This window comes from Saccostrea echinata, unplaced genomic scaffold (assembly GCF_033153115.1).
Source record: "Saccostrea echinata isolate AGI-Se365-2 ecotype Australia unplaced genomic scaffold, CSIRO_AGI_Sech_v1 ptg000009l, whole genome shotgun sequence".
NCBI lineage: Eukaryota > Metazoa > Mollusca > Bivalvia > Ostreida > Ostreidae > Saccostrea > Saccostrea echinata.
The window spans coordinates 7,664,154-7,690,278 of NW_026889758.1; the positions used below are offsets into that span (position 1 = coordinate 7,664,154).

The 26,125-nt window shown below is 32.9% G+C and overlaps 2 protein-coding genes across 2 annotated transcripts; one reads left to right on the forward strand and one right to left on the reverse strand.

The window, feature by feature from the left end:
• Nucleotides 1–3,847: 3,847 nt before the first annotated feature.
• Nucleotides 3,848–7,379, forward strand: LOC133181517 (versican core protein-like). The gene is made up of 5 exons (XM_061316006.1): nucleotides 3,848–4,088; nucleotides 6,248–6,315; nucleotides 6,453–6,543; nucleotides 6,976–7,103; nucleotides 7,350–7,379. The coding sequence occupies exons 1-5, from the start codon at nucleotides 3,848–3,850 to the stop codon at nucleotides 7,377–7,379; spliced, it is 558 nt and encodes a 185-aa protein (XP_061171990.1).
• Nucleotides 7,380–10,144: 2,765 nt separating this feature from the next.
• On the reverse strand, nucleotides 10,145–25,344 carry LOC133181711 (aldehyde dehydrogenase 1A1-like). Its single transcript, XM_061316273.1, has 13 exons — nucleotides 25,283–25,344; nucleotides 20,157–20,261; nucleotides 19,938–20,078; nucleotides 19,650–19,776; nucleotides 19,465–19,526; nucleotides 19,091–19,333; nucleotides 18,913–19,015; nucleotides 13,905–14,095; nucleotides 13,619–13,783; nucleotides 13,352–13,509; nucleotides 10,457–10,531; nucleotides 10,335–10,374; nucleotides 10,145–10,215 (listed from the first exon to the last, which is right to left on the reverse strand). Exons 1-13 carry the CDS (start codon nucleotides 25,331–25,333, stop codon nucleotides 10,183–10,185), a joined length of 1,494 nt encoding a protein of 497 aa, XP_061172257.1. The 5' UTR covers nucleotides 25,334–25,344; the 3' UTR covers nucleotides 10,145–10,182.
• Between the last annotated feature and the right edge of the window lie 781 nt (nucleotides 25,345–26,125).

Genomic DNA, 26,125 nt, shown 5'->3' on the forward strand with positions numbered 1-26,125 from the left:
CCTGTTCACACAGAGAGTTGAATTCGCAGTAAATTAATTCTAAGTAAACTAATCCGAATTAAACTAATGCGAATTAAATTGCGTTCACACGAGATCTAATGCAAAGTAAACTAAGTCGAATTAAAATTATATTTCTACCGTAAGGCTATTCAGTAAGGCTATTATGGCGTCATTTGCAAATCACGTCACATTGTGCTGAGCAGATACATTTGACATTAATGTCATAGTGTCTGTACAAATTTTATTGATTACCATAATTTTCTTTTGTTTTCCACTCAAAAATAGCACAAGTTACTGTATCTGACCACCGACTTGTGGTCTTTGACTTAACTCTGCCCTTACGCATGCGTCAAAATTTAATTCGAATTAGCTTCGCTTAGCGTTCACGCTGAGCAAATGGGAAGTAATTTAACGCAGTAAATTTATTCAAATTAAACTAATTCGTATTAAATTATCCGTGTGAACGCGGTTCAATTTTAATTCGCAGTAACTTACGTTTAATTCGAATTAAACTCTCCGTGTGAACAGGGCATTATGTTGTTGTTGAAAAAGTTTCTCTTATTGACATACAAGAACATGTACATATATCAAAAGGTGCGTCCTCCAAACCATTCACTTGTATTCATTTTGATAATGCATCAATGGACAAATCATCTACTAGTAAGTTATAATCTGTTGCAATCAAACTTTAAATTAGAATCATTTAAAACTTCCAGTTCTTTGTTGGTTTTCTTAGAGTCAAAGTACTGAATCATTCAGGTGTAATAAAATATCCAAGAAGCTGTTTGCCTTACAAAAATATCACATCATTAATATACAGTTTCATGTAACAGGGAAAACCAGAGCTCCTCTCGAAATCATTTGCCTATAGTTATTGTGTGCTACATAGTTGACTACTTCACGAATGTCTCTTATGCTATAACTGTCTTACGCTCAAATATATATATAATCAGTGCATCACTTAACACTCAGTCTCTTTAATAATAAACAAATAAATTCCAATAAACAAAACGAATCGTGAACAGGAGGTTGGATCAGGTGCCTGTATAAACTTCGCCATATTTTTAGGTCATAGAGTCAAATTACAGTTGCTAGGTCTTTTTAAAATAAATAAAAGTAATTTGTAAATACTTACAAACGCAATTTACCGTCTTCTATAATATGTTCTATCCCTTTTGCTAATAATACGTAACCCCACTTCTTGTTATATCTTTAACTTTTGAGCTTTATCTTTCCTTTCATCCCGGAAACGCTCCCTTTAACTTTTTTAGCGTGATCTATACCGGACACAAGTTTAAGCTGAAAAATTATTATTGTTGCACTCGACAAATCTAGAAATGAGTAAAAATAAGTACATTCAATACTAAAACGCCAAAGATACTCAAGGAGCAATTCGACAACTGATCATTGAAAATCCTTCAGTTAAAGGATAGCAGATATTGTCATAAATTTACATGATGTAATGTTTATTTAAGATTGCTTAGAAAGAAAGTTCACACCTTTATGTTCTAATGCTCCAATGAGGAGTAATATTGCAGTCTTACTCCACAACCTTAAGCTAAAGTAAATTAGCCCTATACAGTTCCATTTGTGTGTGTTTGAAAGAATAGCTGGGATGTAAATATAACGAAAAGGGTAAAGATAACGAACAGTGATCAATGTCATAAAACATCAATGATAGGATCAGGTGCCTAGGAGGAGTAAGCATCCCCTGTCGATCGGCCACATCTGCCATGAGCCCTTTGTATTGATTAGGTGAACTCAGTAATCCGTAGTGAAAAAATTGGTATTTAAACAATGGCTTAACAATTGGTATGAAGCATCTCAGTCACATTCAGACCCAACGATTGATAGTTTTTGTATTCAAGGTCATAACGACCATAAATTTTACAAAATGCTGACTTTAAATGAGATAGCCGAAAGTCCTTTAACATCAACTTACTTGCCTCGGTTAAAAAATTGATTGTACTAAGAATATTCTATTGAGTTACGAATGAGTTGGGAGACACTAACACCATATGCAGGTGTTAGCGGAAGAATTCTACTAAATAGGGAAAGCTGACGATGGAAAGCTGTTAATTTACTTTTTAATTTGTCATTAACGTCTATAGTCAGTAAAACACCAAAGTATGAAACGGATGTGGCAGACTCTGAGGTGTCTTCTATTTCTAGTTCACTGGGATATCGATAATAATTTAATTGATAAAACTTCGTCAAATATATCAAAATGTCGAATTGGAGGTCAGTGAAAAAGGTTTCTTCTTCTTACATTGACGTTTTTTAAGTTCTGCTTTATAAGAAAATAAAGGTCTGCAAATAAATTAAATGAGTACCATTAGAGGCCATATGAATTCTAACAGGTTGTTGAAGGGACTGGTTTTTAAAGACTACTTAAATATTATCATATTCCTCATTATTATATTGAGGAACTTTTAATATCAACCCCAGAGTACTTGTATTTAAAATCAGAATGATTTTAACAATGTAATTTTGCATGTAAAATCCCAGTTTGATTGAAGAAGCGTTTATCTATGATGTTTAAAATTTGGTCTTGAATTTATCATAAGGAATGGTTGTATGAAAGTTTACAAAGTCATACGTTTTGATGTTATTGAGTTTTTGGAAGATTTTTTATGATTTCAAATTTTAGAAAGGTTCTTTTGAGTTTTTGAGAATCCATATTTGAGTAACACAGAGTTTTGTTTTATTTTTAAGAGGAGTAAAAATAGGGGCTTGGTAGAACATCCACATGACCTTGCAATGTATCTTTGTTAAGAAATGTATTTTAAATTTTAAAATTTATCAAATTTTCTTTTTAAACTGTCTTCTCCAGAAATGATCATATATATTCCTTTGCTGTCTATGTATGTTTGTTGGCAAATTCCATGACTCAATTTTCATGGCCAATTTACATTTTTTTTTAAATCTCTTCACAAAATAAAGGTGGTTTTTACACTGAATAGTATTCGAACAATTATTAAGTTCTTTTCGTCTTTTATCAGAATAATTATTATTTACATATGATTTGCATACATTTTTTGCTTAACGAAATCAGTAAATCGATTTAGATATCAAGCATTCCTAGGGTCAGAGCAGACATTTCAAATACAAATCCACTGAAGATCAAAACATATTAATTCATCCATTTTCCAATGCGTCTGTTTAAATAAATGAAATGATTTAAATCGATTACTTATTGTTCATTCTTTTTTCCAAATGTTATTTTCCTTGCTGCTGAAAACAGAATTCATCTATTTCGAAGACAAAGAAAGTTTAGGTAATTAAAATAAATACTTGAAAGAGTATTTGTTGTTTTTATTTATGTATCCGGTATCAGTAAATACTTATAGATTCTTGCTATTCATAAATATTTAGCCCATTTGTGATTTTCATCGGTAAAGCAAACATGTCACAGTTAAAAAAAAAAAAACAACACTTTTCCCCTCTAGGATTTCGACAGGAAGAAACAAACAAGGAAAATTCTCCCCATATAAACACTTTCCCCCTCTAGTATATCGACAGGAAGAAACAAACAAGGAAAAATCTCCCCGATACGAAGAACCGATCCAAATTAATTTACATGTATATAATAAACTTCTACATAAAATACAGAATAATTTAAATTAAAATGAAGCACCCCCCCTTTTTTAAACCTGGAATCATGATTAAAACTTCCCAGATTCTCTAGAAGAAAATAGTTTCAATGGATCAATACAATCGGTAGATACTTAAAAGACAGATAATAGCACACAGATCTCATATCGGTTTCAGTTCAGTTCAGATGAAGCTGGTTGTGATATTTGGCCTTCTTTGTTGTAAATTTGAACCTTATATGAAAGCTAGGAGTATGTCATTGAAATACAACAGAATTTATTTAAATGATGACAAATCTCCCTCTGCCAATGTTTTGGTGCAGCACAGTGATGTCTTTAGCCTGTCAGAGTGTGCATTGATAGCTCTAAATAATCTTCAGTGTTCCTCCTTCTTCTTCAATAAAGCTACCTCATCTTGTACCCTCACTGGTCAACTTTGTGCATCGCAACTAACATTATCATTTGGATATCAACACTTTCTAACCGATAGTACAGGTATGCTTATTATATCGTATTAGGTGATAAAAAATCTTATCTCCATGTCATTTTCTAGATTTATTAATGTTACGATTACTTTTTAAGTATAATACATGCTAAGCTGAACGATATATATACAATATTTTATTTTATTTTTTATTTTTAATTATTTTTAACTTAAAATTTTATATAAAACGTAAACAAACTAAAGCAGAGATTGACCTTATGTTTGGAAAATACAAGCGTTCGTACAAGGTTACGAAGAATGAATAAATGGTTACTGAATATTGATAATTTTCAAATAATTGAACTGAAGTTATTTTGAAAATATTTTTAAAACTGGAGGTACTGTGAGCACTGAGCTAACAAAACGATACCCTCGCTCCCATATGAGTATAATAGCAAAGTCCATTTTTGCAATGGAAAACCCTAAATATCTGTCCGATCAGAACATAAAAGAGCAGGTGCACGATGGCACTCTGTAAATCTGTGAAAGTCTCATTAAATATGATTTAGTGGTATAGCAGGAGTTGCGCATAAGAGATGGGTATCCCTAATAATATAGAAATTCTTCCGGTGTGCATGTTTTGCTTTCTGATTGAAATGTAAAATATCAGGTACACAATGGCACTATGTAATAAAGATTCTGTGAAAGTCTTACTGATTGATTGTTTCGGTTTAACATCCCACTCGAGAATGTTTCACTCATATAGAGACATAATCGTATGCCGGTGAAGGGATTCAAATTTAGACCTGTACTCGACACTCAGGGCCACTGAGAAGTGAGGGTTCTTTGTCGTACCAAAGCCTACCGTGACACAGGACCTCGGATTTTAAGGCCTCATCCGAAAGAACAGTGATTTTCACTTTTCATGCAGGGCGTTTGTCGAGGGAACAGTCACTACATATGTTTACGTCCAAGGTTATACGCAGCGAGGCGAATGAGAGTCGAAGCCGAGCCTCCCGATGAAAGTCTCATTTAGTTTTATTCAGCGGTATAGGAGTTGTAGTTCACATATTTGTACCCCCAAGTGTTACGGACGTACAGACGTATGGACGGAAGGACGTACTATATACACCTTCTTTACAAGCAAGAGGTATGATTAATGGCGAAAATCAAAATTGTGAACAAAGGACAATGAAATTGTGTCTATAATTATTTGAATATTTCAAAATAAAAAAACATAAAAATGGTTTACAGTATCAAAATGCTAAAATAACAAAATTCTAGCTTGTTTAAAAAAAAAAAAAAAAAAAGAAACTTTCAAAAATTCCACTTGAATAAAATTTTGATGTTCAAAAAAAAATATTTGAAGTTTTCATTGTGTACCAAGGGTTTTATTTAAATTCCTGTATTAGCCAACCTGAATTTGTACTCTTATGAAACAGAATTTAATTTTAAAAACATGAAAAAGAAGGCTTTCAAAATAACATTTAGATATATCGTTTTATCAATTACCAATTTTCGTTCATACTTTTATTGGATATATTCCAATGAACTTGAATTACAAGACACTACAGGATCTGTTTCATGTTGGGATGCTTTACTAGTAAAAAGAAAAAAAGGATGGTAAATTATCAACTAAACTTTATGTTAAATGTGATGACTTCAACCTTTGCATTGTCACTTTTACTTACTAGTATTTTGGAGGCAATATACATGTACCTCTGTCGTTTGAATATCGTGTTTATGTCTTCTGGTTGTTTCATATAAGAACATGCTCTGCGTACGTATCAACAATTTTCTAACCAAGGAAGACTACTGACTAATAGGTTGAATTTACACGGAATCAATTATCTGTTTTAGGTCAACACTTTGCAAATTAATTGGTCGACACAATGACGTTGTTTGCAACAATCTTGTTTTAAGTCAACACTTTGCAAATTAGTTGGTCGATACAATGACGTTGTTTGCAATCACAATCTGTCGTTAGGTTGAATGTTGACTGACGTATTCAAAACAAATTGTAAGGCTATTATTATCATACTGAAAATGTCAACGGACTATTCTGTTTACCCGATCAAAAGAAAGGGTTCTCGACAGGGGATTCTTATTCCTCCATAGCACCTGACCCCAACTTCAATATTTACATAGCTCCTTGTTTGCTCTGCTCTCAACTTTTGCGGTGAAATTAGACTTTTAAGCATGATTACTATACGTTACCATTACATTACAGTGGACAGCAGCCCAATGAGTTGTGCTTACGAATACATAGGCAAAAATCCTTCCTGGAGTACAGCAAAGGTAAAAAAATATGAAACCAATTTAATTAAATCAAAATAAAATATTAAAATTTGTAAACGAATATTAGTTCGAGATATTGAGAATAAACTAGAAAGAAGTAGTTTCCAGGTTTTGTTGTATTGATCTGTTTTTTCAAGATGGAGTGTGAGAATCGTGGGGGATACTTGGTAGAACTACAGTCTCAGAATGAACAACAATTTGTCAGAAACATTCTTATACCTCAGATAGGTAACTTTATATAAACGTCATTATATTGATCCTGACGTAAGGATAATACATTTACTACTACATGTATCCATATCAAATTTAGCGAGAAAATTCAAGTATTTTTGTTAGGTTGATTTGTTTACATGTAATTGTACTCGTCAAAAGTGCTCGGGAAAAATATAATAAAAATTTAATAAAATCTAAAAGAATTTTATTCAATGCATGATCTTGATTTAAATTTCTGTAAACTTGTTTGCTTAAATAAATACTAGTTTGCAACAAAAGTAATTTTACATAACATTTCAAAAATAAACCTCACACTATGCATACGTAAAGAAATATTTAGTGAACATTTCCTTGCCAATGATTAATATAGAGAATCGTATTTTGAAATCTTTTTTTTCAAAATCAAAGAGCTAGTGGATTTTTCCTATTATTTAATTATTATTTAAGATCCAAATTCGGTACCTGTATTCTGGTTGGGAGGCAAGAAAACAAACGGACAATTTGAGTGGATAAATGGAGGAAAAATTGAATATTCTAACTGGAGACCAGGATACCCAGATAACCAGGAATCGAATGTATGCATGATTTTTGCTGATGTTGACTGGAAGAACTACATTTGTACAGATAATCGTCCAACAATTTGTGAATTTGCCGTTTATTAAGAATTAGAAGAAAACTTTCAATATAAACAGCTTGTAGTGTAGACTGAGTTAGAAAATACCTTGACATCTTTATTTCGCACAAATACTGTCAAAGAAATTAATTCTCAGTCTCTTAAATAAATTAATGTCTTTTATCATTCATGTTGCCTTTAATTTAAGGTGGACTGCAGAATATCAATACTTCTGTAATGGTTTATTTTAGTCAACAAATAGTACGCCACAAGAATGGTTAAAAATCTCATGAAAAATGAACAAACTAGATAAGGGGGAAACAAAAAAGACAAAGTAAAGAGAGAAAGGCTTTCATGAATGAAGAGGAATATATTTATGAAGGTAATTGATACAAATGAAAGAATTCAAACGTTTTATCAAACTATAAATCTTAGCAGGTCAGCGCCCTTTCTTAGTGAAACACTACCGTAGTCAAAGTAATTCTGCGTGAAATGTGTATATAAAAATTTGCATAATATTTTCAAATCTGTACAAAAAAGGTATTTACCACAAATGTTTGAGCAACATTTCTTATTGGTAAAAAGTACAAATAAACCTCTTGTTAAAGATTAATTGAATTAGGTTGTATTTCAGAGACTCACTTTGCTTTAAATAAACCATTCTCAATATGTGCTAATCTAAAAATGATAAAATAATTTGCCTTTAAAGTAGGAACACAATGTTTTGTTTTTGATACCTATGTAACCTGTGTACTTTTATATGCGTCAGAAATATAAAAAAAGGTTCATGTTTATATTTGTAGGAAAGCATAAAGTAAAAGGTATAAGGTTTGGGACAAAAGGCAACAACCAATTGTAATACGTATTGTATTTTGAAGTAGGAAGGCTGCTTCTTTCTGTTGAAATGAAATTAGTATGAGAGTTGCTGTTAACAGATTTTGAGAGTTGATGTAAACAGTTTATAAAAGTTGACATTCACAGATTATAAAAGTAGATGTTAACAGTTTTTGAGAGTTGACGTTAATAGTTTAGGAGAGTTGACATTTACAGTTTAGGAGAGTTGATGTAACAGTTTAGGAGAATTGATGTTAATAGTTTAGGAGAGTTGATTTTAACAGTTTAGGAGAGTTGATGTTAACAGTTTAAGATAATTGACGTTAACAGTTTAGGATAGTTGAGGTAAACAATTTAGGAGAGATGATGTTAACAGTTAAGGAGAGTTGATGTTTACAGTTAAGAAGAGAGTTGATGTAAGAGTTTAGGAGAATTGATGTTATCATTTTAGGAGATTTGACGTTAACAGTTTAGGAGAGTTGATGTAAAAAGTTTAAGAGAGTTGACATTGAGTTGATGTAACAGTTTAGGAGATTTGATGTTAACATTTTAGGAGAGATGACGTTAACAGTTTAAGAAAATTGATGTTAACAGTTTAGGAGAGTTGACGTTAATAGTTTAGGAGAGTTGATGTAACAGTTAAGGAGAGTTTATGTTTACAGTTATGGAGAGTTGACGTTAACAGTGTAAGAGAGTTGACGTTTACAATTTCGGAGAGTTGATGTTAACAGGTTAGGAGAGTTGACGTTAACAGTTTAGGTGAGTTGATGCTTACAGTTTAGGAGAGTTGATGTAACAGTTTAGGAGAATTGATGTTAAAGGGGAGTTGACGTTAACAGTTTAGGAGTTGATGTTAACAGTTTAGGAGAGTTGACATTTACACTTTAGGAGAGTTGATGTAACAGTTTAGAAGAATTAATGTTAACAGTTTAGGAGAGTTGACGTTAACAGTTTAAGAGAATTGATGTTGATAGTTTAGGAGAGTTGACGTTAATAGTTTAGTAGAGTTGATGTAACAGTTTAGGAGAGTTGATGTTTACAGTTTAGGAGAGTTGACATTAACAGTTTAGGAGAGTTGACGTTAACAATTTAGGAGAGTTGATGATAACAGTTTAGGATAGTTGACGTTATCAGTTTAGGAGAGTTGATGTTTACAGTTTAGGAGAACTGACGTTAACAGTTTAGGAGAGTTGATGTAAACAATTTAGGAGAGATGATGTTAACAGTTATGTAGAGTTGATGTTAACAATTTAGGAGAGTTGACGTTAACAGTTAAAGAGAGTTGATGTTAACAGTTTAGGAGAGATGAGGTAACACTTTAGGAGAGTTTATGTTAACAGTTTAGGAGAGTTTGACATTAACAGTTTAGGAGAGTTGATATTAACAGTTAAGGAGAGTTGATGTTAAAAGTTTAGGAGAATTGACGTTAACAGTTTAGGAGAGTTGATTTTTACAGTTTAGGAGAGTTGATGTAACAGTTTAGGAGAGTTGACATGAACAGTCTAGGAGATTTGATGTTAACAGTATAGGAGAATTGACGTTAACAGTCTATGAGAGTTGATATTAACAGTTTAGGAGAGTTGATGTTTACAGTTTAGGAGAGTTGACATTAACAAGTAAGGAGAGTTGATGTTAACAGTTTAGGAGAGTTGACATTAACAGTTACAGTCACTCCTGTACAGAATGCTGTCGAGGAAGTAACAATGTATTTTAGTTTGTATAAATTGTATTTAATATAAATAACACGTGGAATATTAAACATAAGAAGCTTATTCCTCCTATTATAATGTTGGCTGATTTTTTATTATAAAAATCATAAGATGCACATATTCAGAAAAAAACATTATTTCACAGAGTTCAGAAGGAGTACACTTTATTGTGCATTTCTTAATGCAATAGAAAATCACTGAGTCTTTAAATTAAAAGTTCCAAGACTAATGAAAAAAATCTTGATATACTTTTCCATTATCTTTATTCCATTATTTTTCTTGATTGCAATACATCCCCAAGCCGATCGTGAGGTCGTGTATATAGATGAATATATTTTGCAAATAAACAGATTAATTAACTGTTTAAATAAGGCCTTTGTCATTTAAAGACCATTCATTGTCACAGACTCGCCTGAATGGCTACACACTGGAATTTTTTTAATCCATGTCAAAGTACATGTAGTGATATCCAGAGTGCAAGTAAGACGTCGTCAAACTTTACGAATTTTTCTGGGGAATTTTCATAATGACCTGTAAAGATTAAAAGAACGTCAAATGATATTCAATCTGATGTGCAGTTCAAACACTGCTATTTGGCTATAAATAGTATAATACTTAAATACTAGTATATCAACCAAACACAGTCTTACCGACTTGACCTCTTGGTACGCCGACAAGCCGTACTCACCACTGTGAAAATATTAAAGAAAAATGAACACAAGTATAAAAGCCTGATAAAAACTTAAATCAGAATATATAATCAAGCACTTACAGCTCTCGGCCAATACCCGACATTTTAAATCCTCCAAATGGCGCCTGTGCACTTAATGTTTCATAATTATTCACCCTGAAACAATAAACTTGATAAGAAAAACTAGAAATAACTCAAAATACGTCTAAACTTTGGTAATTTCCAATGTACCAGTATTCTTCAAACATTTTGAAATAGCGTTTATTGAAAATAAAACTGTAAACTTCTAAAATTTATTAAGAGAAAGAGAAAATGTTTAGTTCGCGAAAGGACCACAATGAATGAATAGAATTTCATGTTAGTCAGAAAGTTAAAGCTTTTTTATGCAAAGTTTACTGCCCCGGGAACAAAGGTTTTGCCAATTCTTAGCTGTTTGACTTTAAATCAAAAAGATTTTACTCTGATAAATTGTCTGTGAAATAAATATTACATGCAGTATTCGAAGCATGAATGGCACAACCTATCTATGGGTCGTATTTTGTATGACGTTTTGTACCATTTGTTAGGTCGTTGCGTTTAATATACTATTTGTCTACAGAGTACTCCGTATGCCGAATCAAAACATAAGGCTCACAGCGATGTGACACCGCCCAACAAGGTATGTTTACTCCTCCTTGACACCTGAACTCACCTGTGACGGTACATATTGTCGTTTTGTACATATTGTCGTCGGCGACAATATGTGCCTACCCTCATTGCACATATTGTCGTCCATCGGTACATATTGTCGCCGACTGAAAAGTTACACATGTACATATTGTCGCTGGTGACATTATGTGCCTCACCCTCACTGTACATATTGTCGCCCGACAAATATTGTTGCTTAAAGATTTCTTTTGTTGTTTTATGGTACTTTTGTGAATGTAATTGGTGTGCTAATCTGACGTGTCTCGTATGCTAATTCAAACAGCGTGATTGAGACGGTACATTTTGTCGTCCTGTTCATATTGTCGCCGGCGACAATGTGTACCTACTCTTACTGTGCATATTGTCGTTCATCAGAACATGTCGCATGACAATGCACGGCAATGCTCCATATAAATATAGCCAGAGAAACCAAAAACTTCAGAAATGGTCATATACACTTAATCTGATCGCCGAAGTATGGCTGAAAAATTGCCGACTAGGTATAATCTATCATAATCTATCAATCAATCCATTTGAACATGACTAATCGTTGCTTTGATGTGTTTTAGAAGATAATTTTTAAAGAATTTTCCATATATTCATATGTAAAACTTTGATCGCCCATTGTGGCCCCACCCTAAGCCCGGTTTGTTTTAAAGAAACTTGAATCTGCGCTACCTGAGGATACTTCCATATAAGCATCACTAATCACGGCCTACTACTGTTCTCAGTGGTGGATCCAGAAATTTCAGAACCGGGGGGGGGGGGTGCGGGCGGTTCAGATTTTTTTTTTTTTTTGACAAGCAAAAAAAAAAATTAAAGTCATTTGTATGTAAAGGTGTGTTACTATATATGTTAAGTAAATTATTTAATTATAAAATTTTACCTGTGGACTAAATTGAGAGTATATTCAAGTTAAACAAACTTAATTTACCAAAGCAGAACAAAAAATTAAACCACCGGGAAGGGGGGGGGGGGGGGCGCCGGTGCTACATTTTTCTGGTTTTTTGAGAAGATTTGTAAAGATTTTCTGTATATATTCCTATGTAAAACTTTGATCACCCATTTTGGCCCAACCCTACCCCAGGGGTCATGATTTGAACAAAATTGGTTTTGTTTGTTTGTTTGTTTGTTGCTATAATGTCCATCTCGAGAGTTTTTTTTATTCGTATGTAGACGTCACCACTTGCCGTTGGAGGGCTGTAAATTTAGACCTATACTTGGCACTCAGGGTCATTGAGCCGTGAGGGATCTTTTTCGTGCCAGCACCTCAAAATTGAACGTACGCTATGTAACGAAGCTTTCACATAAGTATCATCTCTTCTGACTAAGTACTTCTTGAAAAAGAAAAATTGAAAGAATTTTTTTTATAAATATTCTATGAAAAACTTTGATCACCTTTGAGGGACATGATCTGAATAAAACTGAATCTACACTTCATTATGAAGCTTTTACATAAGTTTCAACTTTTCTGACACAGTGGTTCTTGAGAAGATTTTAAAAGATGTCACTAAATTTTCACTAATTCTTAACTACTTCCCTTGAAAGAGGACTGACCCTTCATTTCAACAAACTTCAATCCCCTTTATCCACGGATGCTTTGTGTCAAGTTTACAGACAGAGGGACGGCCATACAAAATGTGATCAGAAAAGCTCACTTAAACTTCCAGTTCAGGTGATCTAAAAATGCCAACCCCAACACCAATTATATCGGCACACGATTGTATATAAGAGTAACGCAATAATTTCCAAATAATCATTACTACTGAACAAAAACTAGTACATGTATTCAATCTCCACGTATGTATTACAAGAAAAAATAATAAGCTGATTTATCAGATATCTCAAGAATTACGGTATCTTGACAAATCATAGTAATATACATCAATCCCGGACACAATTTTCTAACCAAAAGTTTTCTCCCTACAGTATTGCGAGTAATGCTGACTGTCTCCCTCCGTGCGTGTGTGTTTGTTTGTCAGTCTATCTTTCCTTTCTCAAGTGAATATTCGTCAAAACAATATATCGACGACAATATATGCCGACCTTGACTGTACATATCGTCGCTGACGACAATATGTGCTGGTGCTTGACTGTACATTTTGTCGTCCATTATGCAGGGGGAAAATAAGGCTCGTCTCGGTACATATTGTTAATTTACTTACCATAATCGCTTTATGAACTCCTCGTAGTTGAATCATTTCTTAAATATGGACAATGAAGAAGAAAAAAATCGTGCTATAAGACTTTTATCCAAATTGTGCATTATCTTATCAGTGTGCATCATACCATATGGTTCCAGCGCGAACACCTTGAGTAAACATCATGGCATTGTCGACATTTGTCGTAAAAATGGCAGCGGCCAGTCCGTATTCAGTCGAGTTTGCTCGTTTTATAACTTCATCAAGAGTTTTGAACTTAAAAATCTGCTGAACCGGGCCAAAAATCTACCCAATAGAAAATACTACTGTTGTACTTTCAGTCTTATCAAAATGAAATTAAATAATAAAAATTCACTAATTAATAAACTTTATAGCAGAGGCAGTCAAACTTTACCTCTTCTTTGGCAATTCTCATATTGTCTGTCACTCCAGAGAATACAGTCGGTTTAATGAAGAATCCCTCCCTTTCTAATGCAGCGCCACCACTCTCTACCTTAGCGCCCTCTTTCTTACCGGAGTCAATCAACTCTAATATTTTCTTGTACTGCGTCTCATCTACCTTAAAACAGTTAAGGTGTTTTCATTAATACCCTCTTCCTTACTCATGTAGCTGCAATCAGCCAAAAACGATACAACTTCTGTCTTTACACACCTGTGGGCCCTGTGCCGTTTTTTCCTACCTGTGGGCCGTGTGTTGTTCTTGGATCAAAAGGATCCCCTGTTAACTCCAGTCTTTTCTCTGCCAGTTCACGAGTCTTAGCAATAAACTGATCGTAAATCTTCTCGTGAACGAATGTTCTACTACCAGCATAGCAACACTGTCCTGCATTCATCATCACACCATTGTGAGCAAAAGTTGCAGCTTCATCAACTACAGAAATGTTAATTCATATTGTAACGTTAAAGAAATATATGTTCTTTTTTCTTTTTGGAATAATTACAGTTTAATCTGCTTATAAGGAACTCAGATATGGGTGAATTCAAAAAATGACCACCAAATTGAATTTTTTTTTTAAAAATAATTCAACCCCCATAACATATTTTTCACAGCATCATATTGTACGTGCATTCTGGTTAAAATTCCTTAAGTTGCAATAGAATAGACAATTGGATAAAAAAAGTTTCAGAATTTTTATTAGTAAAACTTTATTTGAAAAAAGAAAATATCACTATATCCTTAAAGACTTTCTAAAATACATAATCAAAAAAAAAAAAAAAAAAAAAAAAAAAAAAAAATACTTTTTTTATGCTTCAAAATAGCATCAGGGATATAAATGATTAGATCTAAACCTTGATCTAGTTTCTTCACTTGTATATGTGGGGATAAAATTGGCTTTTTGATTGTTGTTTCACATTATTTTTTTTTAATTCTGGTTTGAAAAGTTTTAATATGAAAGAAATATAAAATAATAGATCCCCCAATCATTTTTGTCCATTTAAGTCTGACTTAAACCCGTATTTATATCCCGATAGATGTTTAAAAATTATACCTTATTACTTATATTTACATTTGTGACTTATTTATATTTTTTATTTGCCTGGTTATAATCTTTAACGTGTGAAATGTTTTAGTTTTCAAACTCAACGGCACGTGTTTAATCCATTGATTGCGCGTCGACCCTTTATGACGTCACTGAGAAATTACGTCGAACGTTTATGAGCAATTTCAGTTGTTGTTGTTGGGGGGGGGGGCACAGCCATACTTTTTCAGTTGAGGGGGCACTATCACTTACCAAAAATTCTTTGACAAGCCAAAAAAAAAAAAAGGTCACCAGACGTTTTTATTGAGGGGGCACAAACATATAGTACCTATGTTGTCTATAGTACTCTATATATTGACAAAATTATGGGGGGGGGGGGCACGGCCCCCCCTTGCCTCGCCGGTTCCTAAGACCATGATAATGTTTTTAACATCAAATAGTATCAAACATTTTTTCAATTTATTTTTCAGTAAAGATAGGTGAAGATAATTGATAATCAAAAAACAGTTTTGTTGCACTCCTGACTGCAGAAAAATTAAAATGAAAAAAATGTCCACAGATGAGTTCCTGTCATTACCTATTTGGAAAAACACATTGTTTATGTATAAAAACAAGCCCACATTTCTATCAAACTGGATAAAATCAGGTGTGTTATACACAAAAGATCTTTTTGATATAAATGGAAGATTAAAAGGTATTTCATACTTTTTAGAAAAATTTTTAGATAAAAGAAATATATTCTGTGAATATTTCATAATGAAATCAGTGTTCAACAAGTACTCTAAGAATTTTGAATGTAGTAAAGCTCAGCATGCCAACATTAAAAACTATCACTTTGCTTTATTTTATGGAGATATTTATTGTAATTTTGAGAGTCAGAAATCCTCCTTTTTCTACAACATATTGAGAGCAAAGAAATTTCACCAACCTATAACTGTAAAATACTTGACTGATCTATTTGATATTCCTAGATCAATATGGCCACAAATTTTTCATATGAAAATTACTAAAATGTTTGATAGACAAATTGCTGATTTTAATTATAAACTGTTACATAAACTGCTGAATAATAATCTGAATGCTAGTAAATGGAATACTGATGTGCATAGATTTTGTCACAAGTGTGGTGAAATAGAAAATATAGAACATCTTTTATAAAAGTGTAATGATTCTTCGAATATATGGAAAAAAGTAAGTGAATCATTGAAGTTCAATATTGGCTGGGAAAATATAGTAATTGGTTTTTTTGAAGAAACTCAGTTATCTGAAATGTTGAACATACTCATTTCTTATATAGCTCTGAAAATATTTAAATATAAAATGAAATGTCGTGTAAATTGTGAACCATGTATTACTGAAAATTTGATAAAATTTGTGAAGAGCAATTTATTGATGTACTATAATATTATAAAAATGTCATATAAAAATTTCAAACTAGCTGAAATGTGTATAAATGTTGAAAGACATATATAATTCTTAGTTAATAGAATATTTTTTCTTCTTCATGGAAAATATTAATTGTTAATTATATAATAACTTATGAAATCCAATGCTTCTGGGGTAGCCTGACCAAAGAAGCATGTTAACATGTGGGGGTCAATATGGACTTTGGAAGGCGAAATGGGACCTCCATGATAACACGGATTTTATAAGCAGTAATTTTTTATACACATCAACTGTAGATTTTAATTTTACCTCGACTCTTTTGTATTATCTGACTGTATAAAAAAAAAAGTCAAGGATAACTCAATGTTTATATTCAAGGTTATAACCGGAAATCTTTTATGCGGTATAAATTTTGACATTATAAAATGGAAAAAAAAATACGGAATACTTTTAGATCAATACTGTTCAGAGAAAGAAGATGGGTGAACAAGGCGGGTGAAGTGCCTATAGTGCGACAAACATGAATTGAAAAATAAAATCTCAATTATATAAAAATTTTCTTTGATATTTTATCTAACATTAAAGTATATTTTATGCTAAATCTGTACAATTTACAAAAATCTCACAAAGACTGAAATTATTTGCCTACGAAATAGCTTAAACACACTAAAGAGGACAAAAAGGATCATTTTCTCACACTTTATCAAAATTTTTCGATATGAGTGGGTCTTCGCTCCATTTTTTTGAAAGTTGATCCTAAAAGTTTGCATAAAAATATACATTTTTTGGTTTACAAAAACATGGAGCAAAGACCCACTATACCTTAAAAGTACACTTTTATGACAAAGCATTCGCATCTTTCCGAGAAATACTTGAAGTCCATTAAGTCAAGGGTCATATCACAAACATGATTTAAATGCCGCTATTCGTCAGGAGATGCGTGGCGTAGTGGTTAGCGTGTTGGTCTCAATACAATATGAAACTCCGGATTTTTATTTTTAGGGGGTTCGAATCCCACGAATACCATTTTATTTTTTAAATAAAAGAATAATTTTTTCCGAGATCTTTTTCTCAGAAAAGTTTTGTTGATCATAATTTAATAAATTTCAATAATGAGAACTTTATTTTAAAGACTTAATTCATAAATTGAATATGATTTTATTAATATCGGAATCTATAGGCATTCTGCACGCCTTGTTCACCCATCTTCTTTATCTTTTTTTTTCATTGTCATTGTACTATTATTATATATAATATTCATGTATATATAGATCTATGCTATCCAATCCAGAGAGCGTAGGCACACCAGGTGCGGATTATAAGGGGGTCTCTGAGGAGACTTTGCCTCAAAATATCTTTATGTAAAATCTGAATAAATGAGGGGAAAAAAAATAAAATAAAATTAAAACCAGAGAACACAAAAATTCATAAAGTGTTGGCAACATCAAGTGGTAATGAAATTGTGCAATTATATATAGCCCAATACTTCAAATTAAAATTAAAACTCATTAAAGTATTTAAACTTGGCTTTATATCTTGAATTATTCCCTATTTATGTCAAAATACTAGCTAATATATATATTTAGAAGATAAAATATATTTTATAGTATATTTTCCTTTTTTTTTTTTTTTTTTTTTTTTTTTTTTTATACATTTTTTCATATTTGATCAGTGATTATTCTAACATATTTGTTGCACCCCTGACCAAGATCATGGGAGTCTTTAAAGTAGAATTGTGAAGCCAAAATTATATCAGAACTTGTTCTGTTGATTCAGTGAAGTTGAGGTGGAATTACTTGAACAATTTTTCAGTGTGTTTATTTTTCACATCCTTAAAAAAATCAAAGAAAAGATAAAAGCACATCTGAATGATAAAATTGAAAAAGAGAAGGATTTTGATAATATAAATGTCAATAATTATGTACTAAATTATTCAAATATATCACTATCAATTAAAGAATATTTCTTAGCATGAGTAGAAGTCTTTTCATCATATAACTTGAATCTTTAAAAAAATATATTGCACTTCTGACCATATAAATATAGATCTGAAACACAGACAGACCTAGTAATTTATAAATCTATTTGGTAAAAATGTTCTTTCTTTAATGTTGGACTCCTGACATTATTGGGTATGCACTACTTGACTCTCATTAATGCTGCTTGTGATTTATGTAACATTTTAAAATTTTGAATTGTTTTGTTTAGTTATTGTTTTACACTTTGAAAATTCTGTTTTGACTCAATTCTCTTTCAGATTTTTAAAATCGATGTTTCTTTTGGCAACACTACATTTTTTCTGTTGCATTCCTGACATGGTATAACACTTTTTTCAACATCAGCCATGACCACAACTTAACTTGGTCAAACAAAAGTTGCTACAGTCTACATTTAAAACTCAATACTCTGAATATTATGAGGAAAGTCTTTATTTCCACCATAAATCATTATTATGTATTTCACAGATCGTCAAAATATATTGAATTTTCAAAATGTCAAAAAAGGTGTTGCACTCCTGACATTTTTAACATCATTTTTGGGCATAACTTTTTTGTGAATTGAGATATCAATGAGATATTCGGCATGTATTTAGACACTATCTAAAGACATATGCTGAGACATAGAAATTTATGTCTGCTTTTAGTGTAGGTTGAAAAATATGGGTTTTGTCATTTTTTTTAATCCACCCATATAAGAAATTCTCAGTATAAGAAAGTATTCTTTTCCCCATCTCTAATAACACTTTCTTATATGGATAGAAAAAAAATTCCTGTCCCAATGACTTCCTTATCAGCAAGTTCTACGGTACGTTCTGACCTACCATTAGCGTCATCCATGACAACGATTGGACTTTTCCCACCAAGCTCTAATGTGGTTCGTTTTATGTTATTCACTCCACTTGCTTGAAGAATAATCTGACCAACCTGTTGAATTATTGATGTTTTAAAAACTTATTTTATCATATGGAATTTGATAAAACCGTCAGAAAAAGACCAGACCTCGGTGGATCCAGTGAAAGCTACTTTGTCCACATCTGGGTGTGACGTCAGAGCCGCTCCTGCCGTGGGGCCGTAACCAGGCACAACGTTGACCACACCGGAGGGTATTCCTACCTCTTTACACAATGTGGCTATGTGAAGTGCTGAGAGAGGAGTTTGTTCTGCGGGTTTAATGACCGTTGTACATCCACATGCTAAAGCCGGAGCTATTTTCCACACGAACATGACCGCAGGGTAATTCCACTGCAATAAATTGCTTCATGTTAGTTAACAAATATCTATAATGAATTTAAGCTTGTTACTTTTTTGATTTCTTCCAATATACATAAATAGGTAAATATTATTTAGCCGCAGGTTACATATAAGTAACATACCGGAATGATCTGCCCGCAAACACCGACAGGTTCATGTCGAGTGAAGCAGAAGTAATCTCCATCTGCAAAAATGTTTATGCTTAAGTTTATTTCAAAGTTTTGCAATTAAAATGCTTTCAAACTTTCGAAGAGTTGTTATTACGGATAGCTTTTGTGACACATTCACTAATTTTGCATTATCTTACCAATAGGAATAGTTTTGCCGCCAAGTTTGTCTGCGAATCCCGCAAAATATCGAAGAGCCCCTGCGCCCCAGAGTGTTTCGAAATAAGCAAGTAAAAAAGTTTTTCCCATCTCCAGTGTGATCATGCTCTACTTGTATAAACCAGTATAATTCATTTTACATAATTCTGTGAACTAGAAAATTTTCAACATAATGTCTTTGATCAAAAGAATCTCTTATTTGGTACATTGCATTCTTTTCATATTCTCACTTCATAATTTTAAAATACATATTACAATCTCTAGAATACCGCAATCAATCGAGCGTCTCTCTCGAGCAGGTCCGCCAATTTGAACAGGAGTCTTCCTCTCTGACTGGCATCCATTCGTCTCCATGTTGACCCTAACTTAAAGGCTTCCTTGGCTGCAGCAACAGCCTTGTCAATATCCTCCTGTAAAGGTCAATTCAAGGTCAAATCATACTAGTAGCCGTTAGTTAAAATAAGTATCCAACTTTCCTGCTTATATACCTTATCGCCTTCGGCCACATCACAAAACTTTTTGCCTGTTGTTGGATTGATGATAGGGAAACTTTTGCCACTAACAGAATCCACAAACTCGTTGTTGATAAAAATCTGCATATGTAAATGAGACAACGTTACAATGTCATCAAAATTTATTCTTAAAAGATGTCATTAATATCGCTCTTCATGAAAGGGAGTAAAACAAAGTATTGTCTTCAGCAAATACAGTGACATTAATTAGTTCATTCACTTGCATTAGTTAAAGCATTATGAGCTGCAACTTTGATGTCGGAAAATTTTGTTGCAAAATTTTAATTAACTATTTCAATGACAGAAAAAAGAATGTTTATAAACTTCTGTTGTTCATATTTGCAATGGTATAACTATTTATAGGCTTTGATTGAAGCAAAATTAAATTATTGTCGTCCTGTACAATATTTATTTCTTATATACCCGGTAATACTATACATTCGATTGTACAGAAGTATTTCTTCTGAAACAATTTAATACTTTATGGTAGGCTTATTGATCATAAAGGTTTAAATTATATACAAATTTATCATAATGACACATTTTAAGAGCAAAGCAAAATTCCAAAAAATTGCAGCTCATATTGATTTAAGAAGAGTAGATACAATGTAGCGTAGCCTGCTTTTTTGGATTCGTGGTAAGCTTAATTATAGCTCTACTGGTCAGAGACCAGTCAGGTGTCCGTCGTCCGTCCAGCTGTATGTCTGTCTGTAAACATTTTTTTTTTCAAAACGCTACTTCTACAGTTTTGGTCTGATTTCAGTACACCTTGGCAAAAGTAGACCTCATTGAGATTCATTATTCTGTTTATCGGTTTTTGATTTCAGTGAACAGTGTTGCCAGGGTTACTAAAAATAGAAAAATGTTTGAAATACTTTCAAAACACTACTCCTCCTACAGTTCTGGTTTGATTTCAATATTACTTGGCACACAAAAAGACTACATTGAGATACAAAATTGTTTTTATCGTTTTTTTTTATTTGGATGATCGATGTTTCCATGGTTACTAAAATAGAACTTTCTGTAAAATTCTTTCAAAGGCTGCTTCTCCTACATGTTTGGTCTGGTTGCAGTAAATCTTGCCACAAAAAGAGACTTAACCAATTTAAGGATCATTATTATATTTATTGCTGTTGCAAAGTTTCAAGTTCGAGTGCTACTTTTCTCAACCTTTGTTTTATGTATAAACCAGTAGAGCTACAGTGTCCTCAGAGACTTCTGGTTTTTATGCTGTCCTATATTTCTTATTCTTCTATATGGCAACTCAATAGACTACTAATGACAATTGCTTAAGTTATATGCAGTATAAAGTATTGTCCTGCTAAACAAATGCACTAAACTTGAGCAAAAATTTTTATTAAACTTTTAAAGACGGTTCTAATTATATACTTCCTAAACTATCTTTACCCAGTTAAATCGTATAACTTGCTCAAGTTGACATACTAGTAGCCATTGGAATTGTAAAGAAAATAAAGCCAGTACCTTTTATATTGTGTTTTTGAACACCAATAAACTTTGTTTCACCATCATGGTCTGGCAGGGCAATTTTTGTGTCGCTTGCAGAGCAGAGTAGAGCGACACTAAGGGATCACTTTACCCGGCGTCTGTCTGTCCGTCTGTCACACCCTATATATCAAGAACTGTAAGAGGTATGGATTTAATATTTTTGCACAAATAATGCTTGCCACTACGACTTTTGTAAATTACCATGGTGACCTTTGACCTTGACCTTTGACCAACTTTTCAAAATATTTCATAGTGCTGATTTACAGCATATTTTTGACATTTAAGAGGTAAGTCTATGCTATTTAGCATGTGCACTGTTTGCCATAAGACAATATGAAAAATTCCAGCATAACAATCCACTTGACCTTGAACTTTGACCTTCTTTGCAAAAAATTATCTCGGGCAGTTTAATTAAACTTATGACTTTTGAATTTTGAGAGGCAGGGTTTAGATAATTAGCATTTATGCATGGTTATGAGCTCATGATAGTGTATTTTAAAACTGTATGATATTCAGTTACCCAACACACTTATATTTAAATGAAATATATGGAGATAACGAACAGAATTCAAGCTCAAAAGTCCATTAAACAATACAAAATAGGAGCAGAGCAAACACGGACTATAATACATGTACTATAAATACTATGAAAATACATCGGGATCGGTATTCCACAATTGAATGAAATCTCTTTCGAATGATTATTGGAAACACGTTTAGCTCATGAAAAAGTACTTTGAAACTGTACGTTATTCAGTTACCACACAAACATATTTAAATACCATAAATGTACATCGGGATCGGTATTCAACAATGGATCGTGTAGACTGACAATTGCAGTAAAGACAGAGTGAAATCTCTTTTGGAGGATAGTTGGAAAAACTTATTAATAAAATGGCAAAAAAAAATATTTCTAATAATTTCAATTTAATTATTCATTTGAGGGTTATGGTATCATATTTTCTTTGATTGTCAGATCTTATGCTATCTATGGATGCCATTTTTTCTTTGCAGGCAAATGCATGAACTATCAGTCTATCATGCTTATTGTAAATAAAAAGCTGACCGCTCTTAAATTTATTTACACCTTTAATGAAGCTTTAAAGCAGGCGACTCATGCGTTCCTTGGAGCACTTTAGTTTTAAATACATACCATTAAATTAGCCTTCAGCACGTAGTCTTTTAAGTTGACCACGTCATGTATATTGCAAATGTCAAATCAGCATTTAGATACGCAGAAGTGAAGACGCCCAGCCTAAACTATAGACATATAAGTCTAAACCTTAACAAGATACATGAATGACCGTAATACTTGACGGACAGGGCAAGGCTCATTGTCCAAGTCATGTCATGGAAAGAGCATTAGACGTACCAAGAAATAACTGTTTTCGTTTTATTTTCTAAGGTGCTGATTGCCGATGATAAAGTGTAACATGTTCTCTTGTGTGTTTAACACATTGAAAACATTGCAGTAATGTTAAATAGTGTAAGAAATTTCAGGGACCTCACCTTTTGCAACTTTACCACTAAACTTACTATATTTAGAAGTAGAATCACTATGAATTATTTGATGTAATCTCATGGAAATACTGATATATTTTTAACAGTCAAGAGCTGAAAGTTAGGCAACTTCAGTACGATTTCATCAGAATTAAGTGTATTTTACTTGGTGTTTTATAGAACTTTCAGTTAATTTTGGGTCGTGATATATTCAATGGTTAAATTGGCCAAGAGAGGAATTAAACATAGGTAATCAGAGATTACAGAGCATACCTCAACGAATGATGTCTTTAAGTAAGGCAAATTCTCAAACTAATAATCTAGTAGTGTGCATTCTGAGATGAAACATATATGCAATTATGTACTGATAGGGCTTGCAGTTACTTGGGAATGGACTTTCATAAAATCTTTAAACTAGTCACTAATCCAGAAAAATGTAAGTCAAATCCAGCATCTGAAGCAAGTTTGAGAGTGTTCATACCGTGATGCATCATCCCTGTAAGTTTGATTCAGATAACCCTTATAGTTTCTTTGTAATGGCCCAGCTCCAAAAACTTTAACCTGGTCACTCATCTGAAAAATGTAGGTCAGATCCAGCATTCGAAGCAAGTCTGGTAGTGTGTATCCTTAGATGTATCATCAATGCAAGATTGGTCAACATAAGGCTTATAGTTACTTGGAAATGAGACCTGCTCCAAAAACTTAAACTTCTCCAAAAACTTTAACCTGCTCCAAAAACATTAACATTCTTCAGATGAAATTGCAGCATCTGAAACCTTGACTGTACAATGAAACATACTAGAAGCATCATCCATGCATCTCTGATTAATATAGGGCATAGGAGTACTAGAAAAGAAATCTGCTCCTAAATGTTTAACCTGGTATGCCGACACCGAGGGTATTACATAAGCTCCCCCAGCTTCGTTGAGTTAAGCTGAAAATGATTTACATGCTCTGAACAGTGCAAGAGGTGATCAGAAGGGACATTCAATTGTCCCCCACCCCCCGAAAAGCGGGGGTATAGTGATGAGGTTGTCCGTCCGTCCGTTTAGCTGTACGTCCGTCTGTCCATCCGTTACACTTTTGGGTACCCATCTCTTATCCGTGATCCCTCTTATACCACTAAATAAAATTTAATGAGACTTTCGGAGAATCTTTGTTGCTTAGTGCCACATTGCACCTTCTATTAAATTCGTTTTAACGGATTCTAAAATTTGTTATAACGAATCAAATTCGCTTAAACGAATTCTTAAATTAAATTTGTTATAACAAATTCTTAAATACTTTTCTATAGGCCCTAATTGTCGAATTTAATTTGATTAAAAGACTTTAATTCGTTACAACAAATTTTAGATTTTTTTTTTTACGAATTAATTCGTTATTACAAATTTTTAGAATACGTTTAAACGAATTTAATCTGACTATCATAACAAATTTTTGAATTCATTAATTACTAATTCAACATATTTATTATAACAAGTTCAAAAAATTGTTATAACGAATTAAATTCATTCTAACAAATTCGACATTTCGTTATATCGAATTCAAAAATATTTTTGTAAGTCCTAGATGGGCCTCCGTAGTATAGAAACACAGTACGGCAAAGACAGGTGCAATATGAATAGCACAGACACTATGGTGGATAAATTTGAAGGGAAAAGTTAAGTACTTTAAGAATTCATTTTTACTTATTTGGCACTTAATTATACAGACCCTGAAACGTGCTACTACCCCACACGCACGCTGCACGAACGGTACACGCTCGCTACAGGGTTTGCACGAAACGCTACAGGGTTTGCACGAAATGCTGCACGGTTTACACGAAACGCTACAAGCGCTAGCATTGCACGAAACGAAAAGCGCACGAAAGTCACACGCTTTTTGGGAGTAATAGCACGTTTCAGGGTCTGTACGTTTGTGATCCACTCCGTTGCTACATGTAATACAGTATATTAGACGTATTCTGTGTTGAGGGGCTGTGTATGTCTCGAGGCAGGCCAAAAACTATCTTAAATAGTTCGGATTTATTAATCAATCTTTAACCTCCAAAATAATTGTAACAATAAAACCAATCCATGTGACCCAGTCCTGCTTACCTTTTTGTGGATATTCTGGGGATCACGGATCGGCTGCGGTAGACCCTCCATTTCTTAGTTTACCTCCTACGAAATTATCGGATAGAGTTAACCTTGAATGACGATACCTGCCCTCTATCTTATTAGAGATAATAGGGAGCAGAGCCACACTAACCTCTCAACTTTTTACTTATCAGTAAGGAATTTATTTTGATGAGTGGGTTTTATCATATTTAAGAGATGAATTTAATTTTTGAGAACTCGTGAGGACATGAACTACGACGCTTCACGCCGGCATATTTCATGAAGCGCGATAGCGCTTCAAGTTAAATATGCAGGCGTGAAGCGTTGTAGTTCATGTCCTCATAAATTCTCAAAAATTGAATTCATCTTTTATATTTACATATTTTCTGATGACTTGACACATTTTTTGTTATTCAACGATCATTTTTGGAAAAAAAAAAGTTTGCACTATTTTTTGACTTCAATCACATCACAATGGAAATATTCTTACTCATCCCATGAGATAAAAACTTTTTCTAAATTTCAAAGAATCTTAAGGAAAAATATTTGGAAATGTAAATATTCCTCCATAAAAGCACGTGAATCAGTAGTCGAAAGACATCTTTAGAAGTTTCATCTTATTTTTTAATCAATTCTGTCGAATGTCACTCACCTAGTAAAAGCTGTCAAATCAAAAATGAGTATGTGTGGGTGTTGGTGTTTGGTATTTGAAATACTTATTTTGCAATAAGAAAAAAAAAGTAAATCTATAGGCTACTTCCCGTTAAAATCACGCCAACAGGTCCAAGCGCAATCGCATCATCTCGGGTCTTTCCGTAAGAGGTCGGAAAAACAACCTCG